This window comes from Melozone crissalis, unplaced genomic scaffold, assembly GCF_028551555.1.
Source record: "Melozone crissalis strain CALT ecotype California unplaced genomic scaffold, PUWL_Pcris_2 ptg000068l_1, whole genome shotgun sequence".
Classification (NCBI taxonomy): domain Eukaryota; kingdom Metazoa; phylum Chordata; class Aves; order Passeriformes; family Passerellidae; genus Melozone; species Melozone crissalis.
The window spans coordinates 15,481,027-15,494,847 of NW_026535846.1; the positions used below are offsets into that span (position 1 = coordinate 15,481,027).

Below are 13,821 nucleotides of genomic sequence, written 5' to 3' on the forward strand. Positions count from 1 at the left end.
CTACACAAGCCTGTGCAGCAGCAACCAAGTTCATTCTCAGCACCAAAGACTTTTGAAAGATAATAGCTTAAATAACAATCTTATGTCCTTCCTTAAAATCCCCAACCCAGCCTGTATGACACTGTCACCTGGAAACAAACCAGTGGTGTAAATCACAGGGGCTTAACTCACATCACTTCCCAACCCAGAAGTGGAAATAGGCAGCAGCATCCTTAGTCACACTGAGTGCCATAAGGAATTGGGAGTATTCTTGCTGCATTCTAAATTCTTTTAAACCACATGAGAAGTCAGACTTACACAGCAATGAACCCAAGAGTAACACCTCAAAGCAGACAGATCCTGAAGTGTCAGCTCCCACCCTCAGTGACACTAATGAGAACAGGGCATGCTTCACCCTCACATCTCAGCTAGCTTAGGGAAGCAGACATCTCACCCAAAATCACTTAGAAGCACACCCTGCTCTTCTTTATCATTTTCCTCTCAAGATGGAAACTACTTCTCTATTGCAGCAGAGGAAGTGTGAGCAGGAAGAACAGCACAGAAATCTACCTACAAGATAAGGCTAATGCTGCTTCAGCTGGAGGAGGGGTGGTGAGCAGGCTACGTGGTTTTGCCTGCTGACACACTGCTGAGGACTGAAGGTACCAAGGTATCAACTTTTTCTCAACTTGAAATCACATTTTCCATTAATGCACAGCTTTAGTTACAAATGCAGTACCAAAGGTCAGTGCCAAGACTGTATGTCCTGAGGAAGATGCACTTTTTGTTACAGGGCCCAGATGACAATCATTGACTTGGCAAATTCAGGGCTTTTACTGAGCATTTAAGATAATTGTTATCAAATAGCTTTGGGCACTTTGGTTTTCTGGAAAAATCTTGTGCCTGTCCTGTGGCAGAGCTCCAGGAGCACTCACTCTGCCAGGGTGGTGGGAAGATGTCAGCTCTGGCTGGAGGGCAGCTACAGACACTGCAAGGTGATGTCAGGACTTGTGGCCACCTTCACACACATAAAGCCTGCATGGAAACAAGAATGTTACAGACTCACACAAGACAAACACAGATTTCTTTTGACCAAAGCTCCACCACGCTGGCCTGTGAGGGAGCTGCTCTGAACTGGCCCCCAGCTCAGGGAGTGCCTGCCTTGCACAGGAAGATGATGCACAGCCCTTGCTCTCCTTCCCTCCCCTCTGAGCTTTACACCCAGCTGGGGCACAGCTGTACACCCTGCTCCCCCACACCAGGACTCACTCAAGACAATTCAGATGTGGTTACTGCATTTAGAATAAAACCAGGACCTCAAAAACAACCCACAAAATAAAAAGCAGCAGCAGCTTGTCAGTTCAACCCACCCCAAAAGAAACTGAACACAGACTACTCACCCCAGTTTGGTAATACAGGTATCTATTTTATTAAAAAAGTTACAAACAGGTGGACTGTAGGGTTGTCTTACAAAATGACAAGAATGAATTCTACTGGAAAAAACTTTTTACAAAGCATTATAGGTAATTGTTCCATTTTTGCACTTGTTATTCCAGATTTCACCTATCACTGATAAAGATACAGTACATTAGATACAAGATGTTAGGTTACATTTTTATTTGTAGAGCCCTACTGCAGTGATTTGAACAACTCCTAAACAGATGCCATAGTAAAGACAATACATATTGCATTTATTATTAGCCTCTTACTCTAATAAGCAACTTCACATGCAAACTATTGAGGAAGCCTAAATAAACTTTTGGTCCCTTTTTCCCCCCAAAGTGTGCTGAAGAAACCATCTCTCATTTTCCCAGTCCTGTCACTCTAAGCTAGTTCAAGTTTAAGGTTTTTTTTCATTTGTTTGTCTTTTTGTGGTTTTTTTTTTCTTTTTTTCTTTTTTTGCTGAGGTCAATGAAAATGAACACTGCTTTGAAAACTACCCATAGGAATGAACCACTGATCAATATCAACCAACTTTTTCCTTCTTAGACAAAGGAAAACTAGGATCTTTATGAATTACTTCCATATCCTATTACTTCCTTACAACCTACCAAAATGATCAACAACCATCACTTAAAAAAAAAGTCTAGCTTGAATACAAGGTTTGGTTTAATTCTGATATTAAAGTGCAAACCTAAGTATTAGCCTCAGCCTGTTTATAAAGTTTGTACAAACAGGGAAAAAAAAAAATTTCAAGTAACCCCACAGAAAAAGAATTGGGTGTTTCAATAACCAGGCAGAAATCCTGTCCTCTTCTTTCCAGGATTCAAATTCAACACTGAATGTAGACACAATCTTTATTTCTGCTAATATTGTCAAGTCAGCCTGCATTATTACCAATAAAACACATTAATATTGAGATACTGTACCGGTGATCTTTTATTGTTTTAAATGCCATCATCCACAATACAATTTGTGAGTTTTCAACTGCTTAACCTCATATATCCATCACTGCTTTTACTGGAGCTTTTCTCATAGATATTTAACTATTACAGGGAAAGAATGTACATTTCTAGAAGCATGTTCAAATGACTAAAGCTGGGCTCCTAAAAACCTAGAACTTTGGTGCAGTAGGTGAGCTGCAGTTATTAAATTTCTGCAAAAAAAATTACACATTTTAAACCACTGCTAGAAAAAGCTCTCATGTATGCAACACGTTAATAGAGGTGAACAAAAAGATTTTGTCTGTTCTTTGTACATTTTCATTCTGCTCTTTATACCTGTGTTATTGTTAAAATTTTCAAGTATTCAGAGAAAATGTTGATCAGGTAAACAATAAGGAAGGCAATGGCTGTTTAAAGCACGCTTGCAGTTAGTATCACTGAAACCTGGTGCTTTTCCCCTTGTTACACCAACTTGTCTCTAATATTAAACTTGTTTATTGGGGAAAAAAAACCAAACTAAAAAGCAATTTGTGACAGTGCAAGAAAAATTTTAACAAATATTGCTTTAAAATATTATTCAGAAAGACAAATATTAGAAACTATAAAATGTAAAGTGATCTTATTTGCATTAGATTTACATATGCAGAGGTCTACTAGATGTCTCTTACTGTGCCAGGCAAAGCTGAGCTGACAGAGGAGGCATAGAGCCCATTTTGAAGGATACATTATCCCTTTTCAAAGGCATAGAGAAGCAATTTGTAAACAAACAAGTTTAGAAACTCAGTAGAAGGAAAAGTGTGCTGCTGTTTTTCAATGCTACAATTGTCATTTTCATTTAAGAAACCCGAGATTGCCAGAAACATCAGCTGGAGACTTTCTATGCCATTCCAAGTAATCCCTACTGTCCAACCAGACCAGTTCCAAACACATTGTCACAGCTGCATTTGCCAAGAAAAGGGATACTACATCCATACAGGGTGCCTTCAGTATCTTTCCATGACACTGTCACACGTAAACAAACAGTTTCAAAGAATGACCAACTACATTGTAGGAGAAAACCTTGCAAATAGAAATAAGCACTGATGCGAGGTAATATACAGAAGTAACCATTTGTTTAAGGCTCAACTTATTCTCCATTAAAACTCTCTTCTTTTAAAAGGCATTGAGTAGGTAATACTGAGTTTAAGTATTTAATAAATACAAATTCAGAATTGATTAAAGAAATCAATTAAAATATTAAAAATGAACTCTTGCATATTAGCCATTATATGAACTTAGAAAGCTATAAAAGGACTGATAGATAAAGAACAGATTTTAAAACTTATGGTAAACATGCTAAGCATTCTGATTAAGGTGTGTGGATCCTGGAGGCCACCAACCTTATGCACTTAGATGTATGGCAATGTGCTGTAATAGAGACAGGTTTACCAAGGCTCAGCTCTGCAACCTGGGCTGAAAGTTCTCCAAAGCAGCATCTGTGCAAGTTTCCTCTGAGTTTTATCTGCAATTTAAACAAACAAACAAAAAAAACCTAATGAAAGCCAGATTCAATACATATCCAAAGTGAACAGGGCTCCTCCCCAGCCTGGAATGGCCAGTTTTCCATCCTGAGCTCCAAAGCACTGTTTTCCACAGCAGCATTCCCAAATGCTCCACTAACTCTGGTAATACAAGAGGCAAGCAGGTAACAACCCATTGCTATTCACTCTCTAACAGCTGCTGCTCTGGGATAGGAAATTGCATCTAAAGATCTGAAAAAGCCAGGAAATTTAAGTTCTCTTGTACAGATGGACCAATGCAGGACCCAGTGTATGTGTAATACCCAGTAACACACAGCAAGGGCCTTAGCACAAGTTCTGGGAACAGGCAGATGAGCCAGCTAAGTCAGTTTTGACACCTGTGCTCTCAGCAATCAGACCCTCTAAATGACTCCAAAAAAAGCCCCTTAGCATTCAGACAGCCTCAGCAGGGACAGAGCTGCACCCCACCATCCTCAATCAAGCACACCAACATGTTATCAATGTGATCAAACCATCTCTGCATTTTAGATAACTTGTTTGTAACTCCCAGGATTTATCTGCAGAGATATCCTAAAGGCTCAGGTGAAGCTCAAAGTCTGTAGAAACCTGTCACATGCATGTGCAAGTACTTCACTCTAGCTTGATCCATGGCTTTTCAGGGATTTTGAGGAGCCTTCTCAATTCTTCAATTTCTCCAAATGAGTCAGGACCTTGTGTTTCCTACTGCACCATTTCTTTCCAGCTGTTGGTTTGCTCTCAGCTAACAGCCTGTCACCTCAGAGTGCTCTGACATGGCCAGGGCTCCCCTTCTTGCCTAACAACTGGTCAGCACTCAGGAGCAGCACTGCTGCCCTGACAGGAGCCAACAGCCAGGTTTTTCTTGCTGGTTTGTAGTTTTCCAACTAACAGCAATTCTCTCTCAATCTGGGAGATCACTCCCACCCCACACACTGTTGCTGGTGCACAAGTTTCAGACAGAGAGAGTCCCTGCAGTGTCAGAAGCAGCAAACCAACCTTTACTTTCTAATGGGGATGGGTTAGACCTGCCTAATAGATGTTATATGTTTGCTTAGAGCACAGAAGAGGCAAATCATTTACAGTGTAGCTCCTCATTCTACCAGAGTTAGATCCACCCCAAAAACTTCATCTAAACCCAGCAAAGAATTGCTGGGAATAGTAAGAACAGAAAAATGAATGAATGGTGTTTTCCTCCACATGCCCTTCAGCATCCCTCCATTTGCAGGTTAGGGACATCCCAGTTCAGATTTGTCACCTTTCCATTTGTGTTTAATTACTAAAATTAACACTACAGGATACCTCATCTGGCTTCATTTGCCTGTGATATTTTCTACCACTCTCTGCTCTATTCTGTGAGCAGGCAGGAGAGAAGGGAAGTTAGACAATATAGTATCATAAATGTGTCTGTGCACAGCCACACAGACCAGAACAGAGTACAATTTCAGATTTTATTCCTAGAGTATTCCTCTTCCTTCAGCCTTGCTAATATCAGTTACTCAAACACAGGGGACAGAAACCAGAATCAGTCTTTCATCCCAACTTTAGGGTGTTACCAATCCTATTAGTATCAGAAAGACCTCAGTGCACAAGCACTGTACCAGGTACCATATTTTAAAGAGATTCAAAATACAAAACAGTGTTATACTGAAAACTCAAGGAGCAAGGAACACAAAGCAGGTTCTGGAATTCTCCCATTTCTGAATACATGAGCAAAACCACAGAAGACCACTGCAGAAACACAAAAGAAGAGGTGGGAAACAGGATGTGAGAACAACACACACTTTTAAAAGGAACTAAGGGTTATCCTGACTAGGCAGTTATGTTCCATCCTCCATCTCAGCCAAGGCAGCTGACTGGAACAACAGTTTAGCAAATGCTTCTCAAAAGTGTCATGAAAGAACCTACACATCACAGCTGACAGACAGGCAGAAGTATCAGCACCACAAAGGGCTCAGGGTGAGTGGTACCTGAGAGTTAAAACTGACACTGGAACAGCCTCGGGCAAAGCTGACCTCAGAAAATAAACCCAGCCCCACCCCTGTGGTGCCCTCCTGGCACCAGAACTGCAGGAACACAAACTCTTGTATGTATGTACTGCTCTGTGAGCTGACACACCCAAAACTCCTCCTGGACACAGCCAGGTTGCAGAACTCAGAGATGATGATGATGATGATCCCAGGACACAGCTGTAGTTGAAACCCACAGATTTTCAGACAGGTGGTTCTACCTCAGTTGCAATTTACCTAGGAGGGGTCACTCCTAAAGCAGAGGTCTGACAGGCAGCAATTGTTTCCTGGATCACAGATAAGCAGGATTACAAAGCTGATTAGAGCTATCACCAGACACCATCAGCACCTCTCCTACCAGAGCACATCAGACAGAAATTATCAAGCAGCAAAGGCTTATGATAAAGTTAATGAGATCCTACATCTACTCAAAGAACAAGGACAGAGTGGGAGCCAGGACAGGAAAGTACCCCAAAAGTGTTAGCCTGAAATGAAACATACAGAGCATGAAGCCTGTGAAAATCCAGAATGAGTAATAAAAGTTCCAGACGTGGTGAGAACTGGAGTGAAGAGGAAATGGATCAGGAAGGAAAGACTTGTTTGGCACAGGTGATGAGACTACACCAGGCAGAGACAGCACCCCCCAGAAGCAAGGAAGCAGTTTGCTGCTAAAGGCTTGGGGTGATTGTCCAAGCCAGGCAGAAGGAAGGAGAGGAAATCTCTGTCACAAAAGCTTAGATCCCCTGTCTCAAGACCTCACAAAGACATAAGAATAAAGATGTTTCTTCTGAAGCAAGAACATGTTTAGGAAGCCATCAAATCTAGGTAAAAGTTATCATTCAAAGGAATAACATGTGGCCCTGCCCCTTCTTCCATTTCACCTTTAAGACTAAATGTGCTACTTAGTGCTAAATCCAGAAACAGACAGGTTACAAAGCCTTCCTTAGAAGCAATCAATTCCAGAACTCTAAATTTCAAGGATGAAAGGCCTGAATTTGTTAGAGTTTAAGACAGTAACCTGCACAAGACAAACCATTAGTAACCCAGGGGATTGCCATATCCTTTGGTATGATACTTCTAGTCCACATAATCTTGTTTGTGAAGCTGCCTTAGAAATAGCTGCAACATTGCATTACTATACACAATTCAGGATATTCCCCCTGCAGCACTCAATTTAAAAAAAAGGCAGTAATTTCTTTGTAGAACTCCATGGACTCTGCAGGTGTGATTAATGTACAATGAAAGACTTTATTTGTATTTTCCTCTGCTCCAAAACAAGCTCACTCACCTTTCAACAAGCAAATCTCAAACTTACACCTCTTACACAGTGACAGCAGCCCATCCTAATTTCACAGAACTGGAGATAAAAACATCATGTATTATCTGTAGCATGACAGTGCTAGGCCCATGAGCACCTAAAATTTGATATTTACAAAGCACTTGATAACAATCTCAAAGAGAAGCTTTGAGACTTCACTCTGACCTTGCACTCAAGATTAAAGAGGATACATGGTCCAAAGCTTCCAGTAATAACCTATTTTCCCCTCTTGTCACTTAGACATAAAAAGCTCCTTTGAGTTAAGCAAGTTACTCCCATGGCAGTGGAGTGTGAGCCTCCAGCAGTGCAGCTGTCAGGAGGGGCAGTTCCTTCCCCTGAGTTTCCACATCCTCCCTCATTCCTGCACTTGCTCTCGGAGATCACGAGTTGTTTGTGAAGGTCCAACAGACAACTGCAGGTCTGAGGGCCCAGCTGGCTGCACACAGAGCACACCAAGGGTGCTCTGCAGGCAATGGAACTGAGCCAGAGGTGAAACGAGACCTGCAACAGCTACAGGGGAAACAGGAGTGGGGAGGGTTCAGAACCACCTCATGGGAATGCACACCGGGGAGGGACAGACCCGTGCACAGTGAGGAGGGAAAAGGTGATGAAAAAGACCAAACATGTGAAAAGCCAAAGGCAGCTGTCCTGAAGGGAAAAAAATGAAAATTTAAACCAACACCTGACACAGGGGAAGCCTTACAGAGAGCCCTCTGAACACTGGACTCTCATCACACCTCTTGTGAGTCGCTGGGAAAGGAGTTGTGCATTGGGAAGCCATTTTACAGTGTGTTCTCTGCTCTGGAGATTTGAGATGAAGAGCACTTGGTGCATGCCCTTGACTATTACATGTGGGCTTTGAGCCACTTCTCACCACTCAGGGTGGTTCTCTTGCAAGAGAAACTTATCCCACTGATAAGGCAGAAGGTACTGTCAGTTTCTGTCCTACAGAACTTTATTTCTTTTAAACAAGCTCAAAGTCTTCTCAGCAAAACTACTGGGAAACTTGGTCATAATAATCCCATTGAACTCCAAGGCAACTCCCATTACTGGAAAATAATTCAGATACCAGCTACAAGAACAAACCCACTGCAACATCACAAAGCACTTATGCAGAATAACACAGCATCAAATACAGCACTGACAGGCAAAATAGGTGCAGATGAGATCATTCACTTTGTGTCATTGTAAAATTACTGCAAGCAAATGCAGCATTCCCTGACTAACCCTGCTGAGGTAACACAAGAAGTCCGTTTGACTCAACCATGTGCACAAGTTCCCATCTCTTTTGGAGGAAGGCTGCCTCGCTTCAGACTCCCTGTCCCTTTATCTCTTACTGAAACACCACGTTTAGGCACCTCAGTTAGTTATGGCTGTTCCACCAACCTGCTCTGTATGGCCATGGTTGAGGTTTTTCATAATCTCTCTCACTGGACGATGCAAGTTGTACAACACTGATCTTGTTTTTCAGGCAGGGAGGCATAGTTCATTTGCCTGACGATCTCAGCAAACAGTTCATCCACCATCGTTTTGCTCTTGGCTGACGTCTCCATGAAGGGACAGCCCCACTCCTGAGCCAGGGCTCTGCCTTCTGCAGACGGGACTTCCCTCTCCGACTCCAGATCCACTTTATTCCCCACCAGGATCAGAGGAACTTTCTCGTATCTCTTCACCCGGACAATCTGGTCCCTCATGGGCTTGATGTCCTGGTCAGACAATCCAGCTGGTTAGTACATGCAAGGGATACATGGAACTGCTACACAGAACACATTTAATAACCCTCACGTGCAGCTGAACACTAAAAATACATCAGAAGACTTTTTAGACTCGTAGTCACGCACATCTAGAATTCAGAGAAAATTTACTACCTACCACTAAGTTACTTCTTCTTTTCTATAAAAGCACGCACACTTCAGAGAATTTACATGCCTTAACAAACAGAAAGTGACTGCTGTGCTCTCAGTCTGTTCAGCCAGAGCAGGACACGGCACTGCTGCTCTGAAGGCAGGTTTCAGCTTTCTGAAGTTGTCTCAAGTCTAAGGACCTGTAACCCTAGCAGGGGCATGCCATTACACAACCATTTAGGAAGTTTGCGCTTAGTTTACAGCTTGAGAAAGCCATCAATTTAAATAAAGCCTTCTCAGTCTTGGAATGCTTAGAATAATTCATTGTGAACACATTTAATCACATGTAAGTAACCAAATTAGATGTTGTAAAGAGATTTTATTACCTAGAGATGCATTTATTCAAGCCTGAGCCGACACGGGGCGTTTACACTTGAAAGTCTGAGTCAGCCTCCTCTGCCCCCTGAGTGTTTTAAGTTGCTATCAGTACTACAAATTCTTGCATAGTTCTGAGACAAAGCAATCCCAGAGTTTGAAGTTACCACTGTGCAAAGAACTGCAGAGAGGTTTACACCTACAGCCTTCAGAGCAAACACTACAGACAGACGGGAATAATTAAATATTAACAAGGTGGATTACTGCACATCCATTCCTCAAATAATGAGGGCTCGCTGGAACCCAAAAATCAGTGAAAATGAGAGCAGAAGCATCCCAATGCCACCGCTGTTGTTTTCCAAAGATAAGCGTGTCTTCAGCTTGCACAGGGTTGTTTCGAGGCCTCTGCTGAGATAAGGTTTAGCCTTCAGCAGAAGCAAACAGTGGGGGTGTGCAAGGTCTTGCCAAGCAGCTGGAACACACCCAGCTCAGCAGCCCAGCCAAGGCAGGAGCTGCAAATCCCCGCGCTGCACGGAGCGCTGCTAAACTCACTTATTGCCCAAAAACAAAGCCCCGCTTCTACAGGCAGCTTAGACCACTACTAGCTGAGACATTTCCTTTTTTTTTTTTTTTTTTGGAGAGTTTTAATAGTAGAAATCAAATCCAGATCCACAAACGATCGTGTATAGCTAGCTCTCCTCTCCAGTACTCCACCTACGCTGTGAGAGCATGGAGCTCGTGCTGGACAGGAATATATTTTGGGGGCAGGGAGCGGAAAATAGCAGCTCAGCAGCTCACTTAACAAGTCACAACTGCAGAACAATGAGACTCTCTTCAAGAGCAACTGCAGAAACATGCCTTTTAGGAAGGAGAGGGGGTTGGAAGGGGAAGTCTCGGGTTTAATATCGAGTGATTTCTTCACAAAGGGGGATTGCCAAGAGATTTCTGTTGGGGAAGTGGGAGCTAGTCATTGTTCTCCAGCTCTGCGTGGGATTTAACAATGGTGGCACCCTGATAAGTACCTGCAAAGCAAGCAGTTTTCCATCAGGAAGCAGGGCTGGTAAACGCGCTTCCAAGCCGGGCATTTACACTTTTGGCCCTTGGCAGATAAAGCGCTTTCCACGCACACGTGGCTACCCCTAAAACTTCCTCCTCGGCCCAGCGCCTTCCCCGGGGCAGGGCCGGCCCGGCCGAGGTTACCTGGAAGGACTGCTGGTTCACCAGGCTGTAGACGAGGATGAATCCCTGCCCGTTCTTGATGTAGAGGTCGCGCATGGAGGCGAACTGCTCGGTGCCCGCCGTGTCCAGGATCTCCAGCACCGAGGGCGACGAGTCCACCTCGATCTCCTTGCGGTAGAAGTCCTCAATGGTGGGGTCGTACTTCTCGATGAAGGTCCCGGTGACGAACTGCACCGTCAGGGCGGACTTCCCCACCCCCCCGCTGCCCAGCACCACCACCTTGTACTCCCGCATCGGGCCCCGCTCGCCGCTCCCCGCCGGGCCCGGGCCTAGGGCAGGCGGCACCGCGGCCCTCGCATAGCCCCGGCCCGCCTCAGGTGAAGGGCGAGGCCCCACTGCTCCCGCGCCGTCCTGGGGGGAGCGAGACCCCCGTCAGCGCCCGGCGCGGCCCCGGCCCCGCTGCGCTCCTTCACCGCCGCGCTCCCGCCATCGCCGCCTCGGCCGCGGGACCCGCCCGCCAGGGCCACCCCCACCCGGAAGGGTTTTGCTGAGGCACCGGAGGCGGCCCCGCCCCGTCGTCACCGCTCACTTCCGGCGTGCTGCGTCACGGCCCGGCCGGGCTGCGCCCGGGGGGGCAGGTTTGAGTGTGGCACCGAGGCACTCGTGCTGTGGTGGGGGACAGGTTTGAGTGTGGCACCGAGGCACCCGCGCTGTGACGGGGGACGGATTTGGGTGAGGCACCGAGGCACAGTCCCTGCCCGGCCCCTCAACATGGCGGCCCTGTTATGGGGGCCGTAGCCCCTCAGAGGGCGGCTCTGTGAGCGCCGCGTTGTCCCTCCACGAGCTCCTGCTCGGCACTCGGTAACTTGAACAAACTTGAACAAACTCCATAACAAACTCCTCTCAGCTCCCTGCGGGAAGAGACCCGCAGGGGAGGGGTCCCCGGCTGTGACACCGGCGGGTGTCCGGAGTGGGACACCGGCTCCGCGGTTCTTCATCCCTGGCAGCCCGCTGGGGACAAAGAGGGTCACCAAGTTCATCACAGGAATAGGGCACCTCCAATATGAGGAAAGGCTGGGAGAATTTGCATTGTTCAGCCTGGAGATGAGAAAGCTTCGGTGTGACCTAACTGCCCCTTCCAGTGCCTGAAGGGAATTTGCAGGATAGACAGAGAGGGACTCTTTACAAATACATGTAGTGACAGGAAAGGGGGAATGAATGGGTTCAGACTGAGAGTGCAGGTTTAGATTCCATATTAAGAACAAAATCTTTACTGTCGGGGTGGTGAGGCCCTAGCACAGGCTGTGCAGAGAAGCTGTGGCTGCCCCAATCCCTGGAGCGTCCAAGGCCATCCATGGCAGGGCTGAAACCAGATCGCCTTCAAGGTCCTTCCCAGCCCGAGCCACTCCGGGATTCTGTGAAAGTTGTTACCTCTATCTGCAAGATTCTTCCTGTGCCTTTACACTCCCACAGCTGCCCAAGCCTCACTGCCCCGGCTGCCCCACGCTTTTCCCCGTTCCGTGAAAATCCCCCCAGAAACGGCCGGAGATTCCCGGCTGGGCCGGGCTGGGCTCGGGGGGCTGGGCCGGGCTGGGCTCGGAGCGCTGGGCTGGGCTCGGGAGCTGGGCTGGGCTCGGGAGCTGGGCTGGGCTCGGGAGCTGGGCTGGGCTGGGCTCGGGGAGCTGGGCTGGGCTGGGCTGGGCTGGGCTCGGCTCGGAAGCTGGGCTGGGCTGGGCTGGGCTCGGGAGCTGGGCTGGGCTGGGCTGGGCTGGGCTCGGGAGCTGGGCTGGGCTGGGCTCGGGGAGCTGGGCTGGGCTCGGGAGCTGGGCTGGGCTGGGCTCGGGAGCTGGGCTGGGCTCGGGAGCTGGGCTGGGCTGGGCTGGGCTCGGGAGCTGGGCTGGGCTGGGCTCGGGGAGCTGGGCTCGGAGCGCTGGGCTGGGCTCGGCTCGGAGTCCCACGGCAGTGCTGACAGCAGGTGTCAGCACGGCACCAGAGCCATCCCCGCTTCCCCGCCAGCGAAACTCCCCCTTGTTAAGAGGAAGCAACTAAAAAGAATCAACGTCTGTTTTCTCTCGAAAATAAAAATCCTCCAGTCGCTTCAGACCCAGCTCGATGATTCCCACCCGTAGAGAAGGTCCCCTCCAATATAACCACGTTTGTTTCTGCTGTTCCCTGCGGACTGCAGAATTTCAGCAGGCACGTGTGAGGTGCTGGATTTGTCCCTGTCCCATTTGCATCACCTGTTTGATTGCAAATCCAGGGCAGACACAGCTGCCGCGGTGTGTCCATCCCGGGCTTCCAGCAACCATAGAGAGGTGCCTGGTCAAGGCTAAAACCATCCAAAGGTACTGAGGACGTGACTCCGCTTGTGGCTGTTTTCACAAACAGCTTTATTTTATTCACTTTCTTTCCATAAAGAGAACATGTCCATTATGGGAAAAGGTCAATGAGTGTTTTTATCCTCCAGAACAAATCTTACTTAAGTTACACCAAATTTGATTCACTCTTCTTTATTACATGTAAGTAAAAAGCCCTCTCCTTCCTTCACTGTTGCCTCCAGAATTGTGTTGTCAAGTGAATTGCTGGCAGGAGGCAGACGTGCCTGGATGGAAGATTTTCATGTGGCTGGTGAATCAGCTTGAAAATGTAAAAAGGTGAGCATTAAAACAGGCTGCCTCCTACTTTAACCCCATTAGAAATCACGAGTTGTTGCAAAGTACCTTAATGCACTCAGGGTGCTGGGGATAAAGGAAAGCCGCAGTTGCTCCCAGAGGAGCTTCCCATCTAATTTTAACCATGACACAATCTGCGACAGTGACAAATGGGGGGAGGGAGAAAAGGGGCAAGGGAGGATGAGGGTGACAATAATAAGATTACACGGTCACTTAGGTTCATTATGTGCACGTCTTTGTGGCACTGCTGGTCCATTATGTGTGTGATGGGTGGAGGAATGGCTGCGGGAGAGGAAGGGGCAAAGAGCACAGTGGGAGAAAAGCCAAATATATTTTTGTGCAATTGACTTTAACCAGCAATGCCTCGCTCTTGGGCTGAGGGGAAGTTCAAGCAGGTGGATACAGGATTGGGAAAATGGATTTTTTTCCCTCCTCCAGTATTGATTTGGATTGCCAAGATTTATTTCCCAGCTCACATGACTTTATACCTGGGCATAGATGCCTATAGCTGAAAAAAAGGGCCGAT

At 46.7% G+C, this 13,821-nt stretch overlaps 1 protein-coding gene across 1 annotated transcript; it reads right to left on the reverse strand.

Moving 5' to 3' along the window:
• Nucleotides 1-1,384: 1,384 nt before the first annotated feature.
• On the reverse strand, nucleotides 1,385-11,095 carry RAP2C (RAP2C, member of RAS oncogene family). The gene is made up of 3 exons (XM_054289693.1): nucleotides 10,645-11,095; nucleotides 8,612-8,931; nucleotides 1,385-3,864 (listed from the first exon to the last, which is right to left on the reverse strand). Exons 1-2 carry the CDS (start codon nucleotides 10,915-10,917, stop codon nucleotides 8,653-8,655), a joined length of 552 nt encoding a protein of 183 aa, XP_054145668.1. The 5' UTR covers nucleotides 10,918-11,095; the 3' UTR covers nucleotides 1,385-3,864; nucleotides 8,612-8,652.
• Between the last annotated feature and the right edge of the window lie 2,726 nt (nucleotides 11,096-13,821).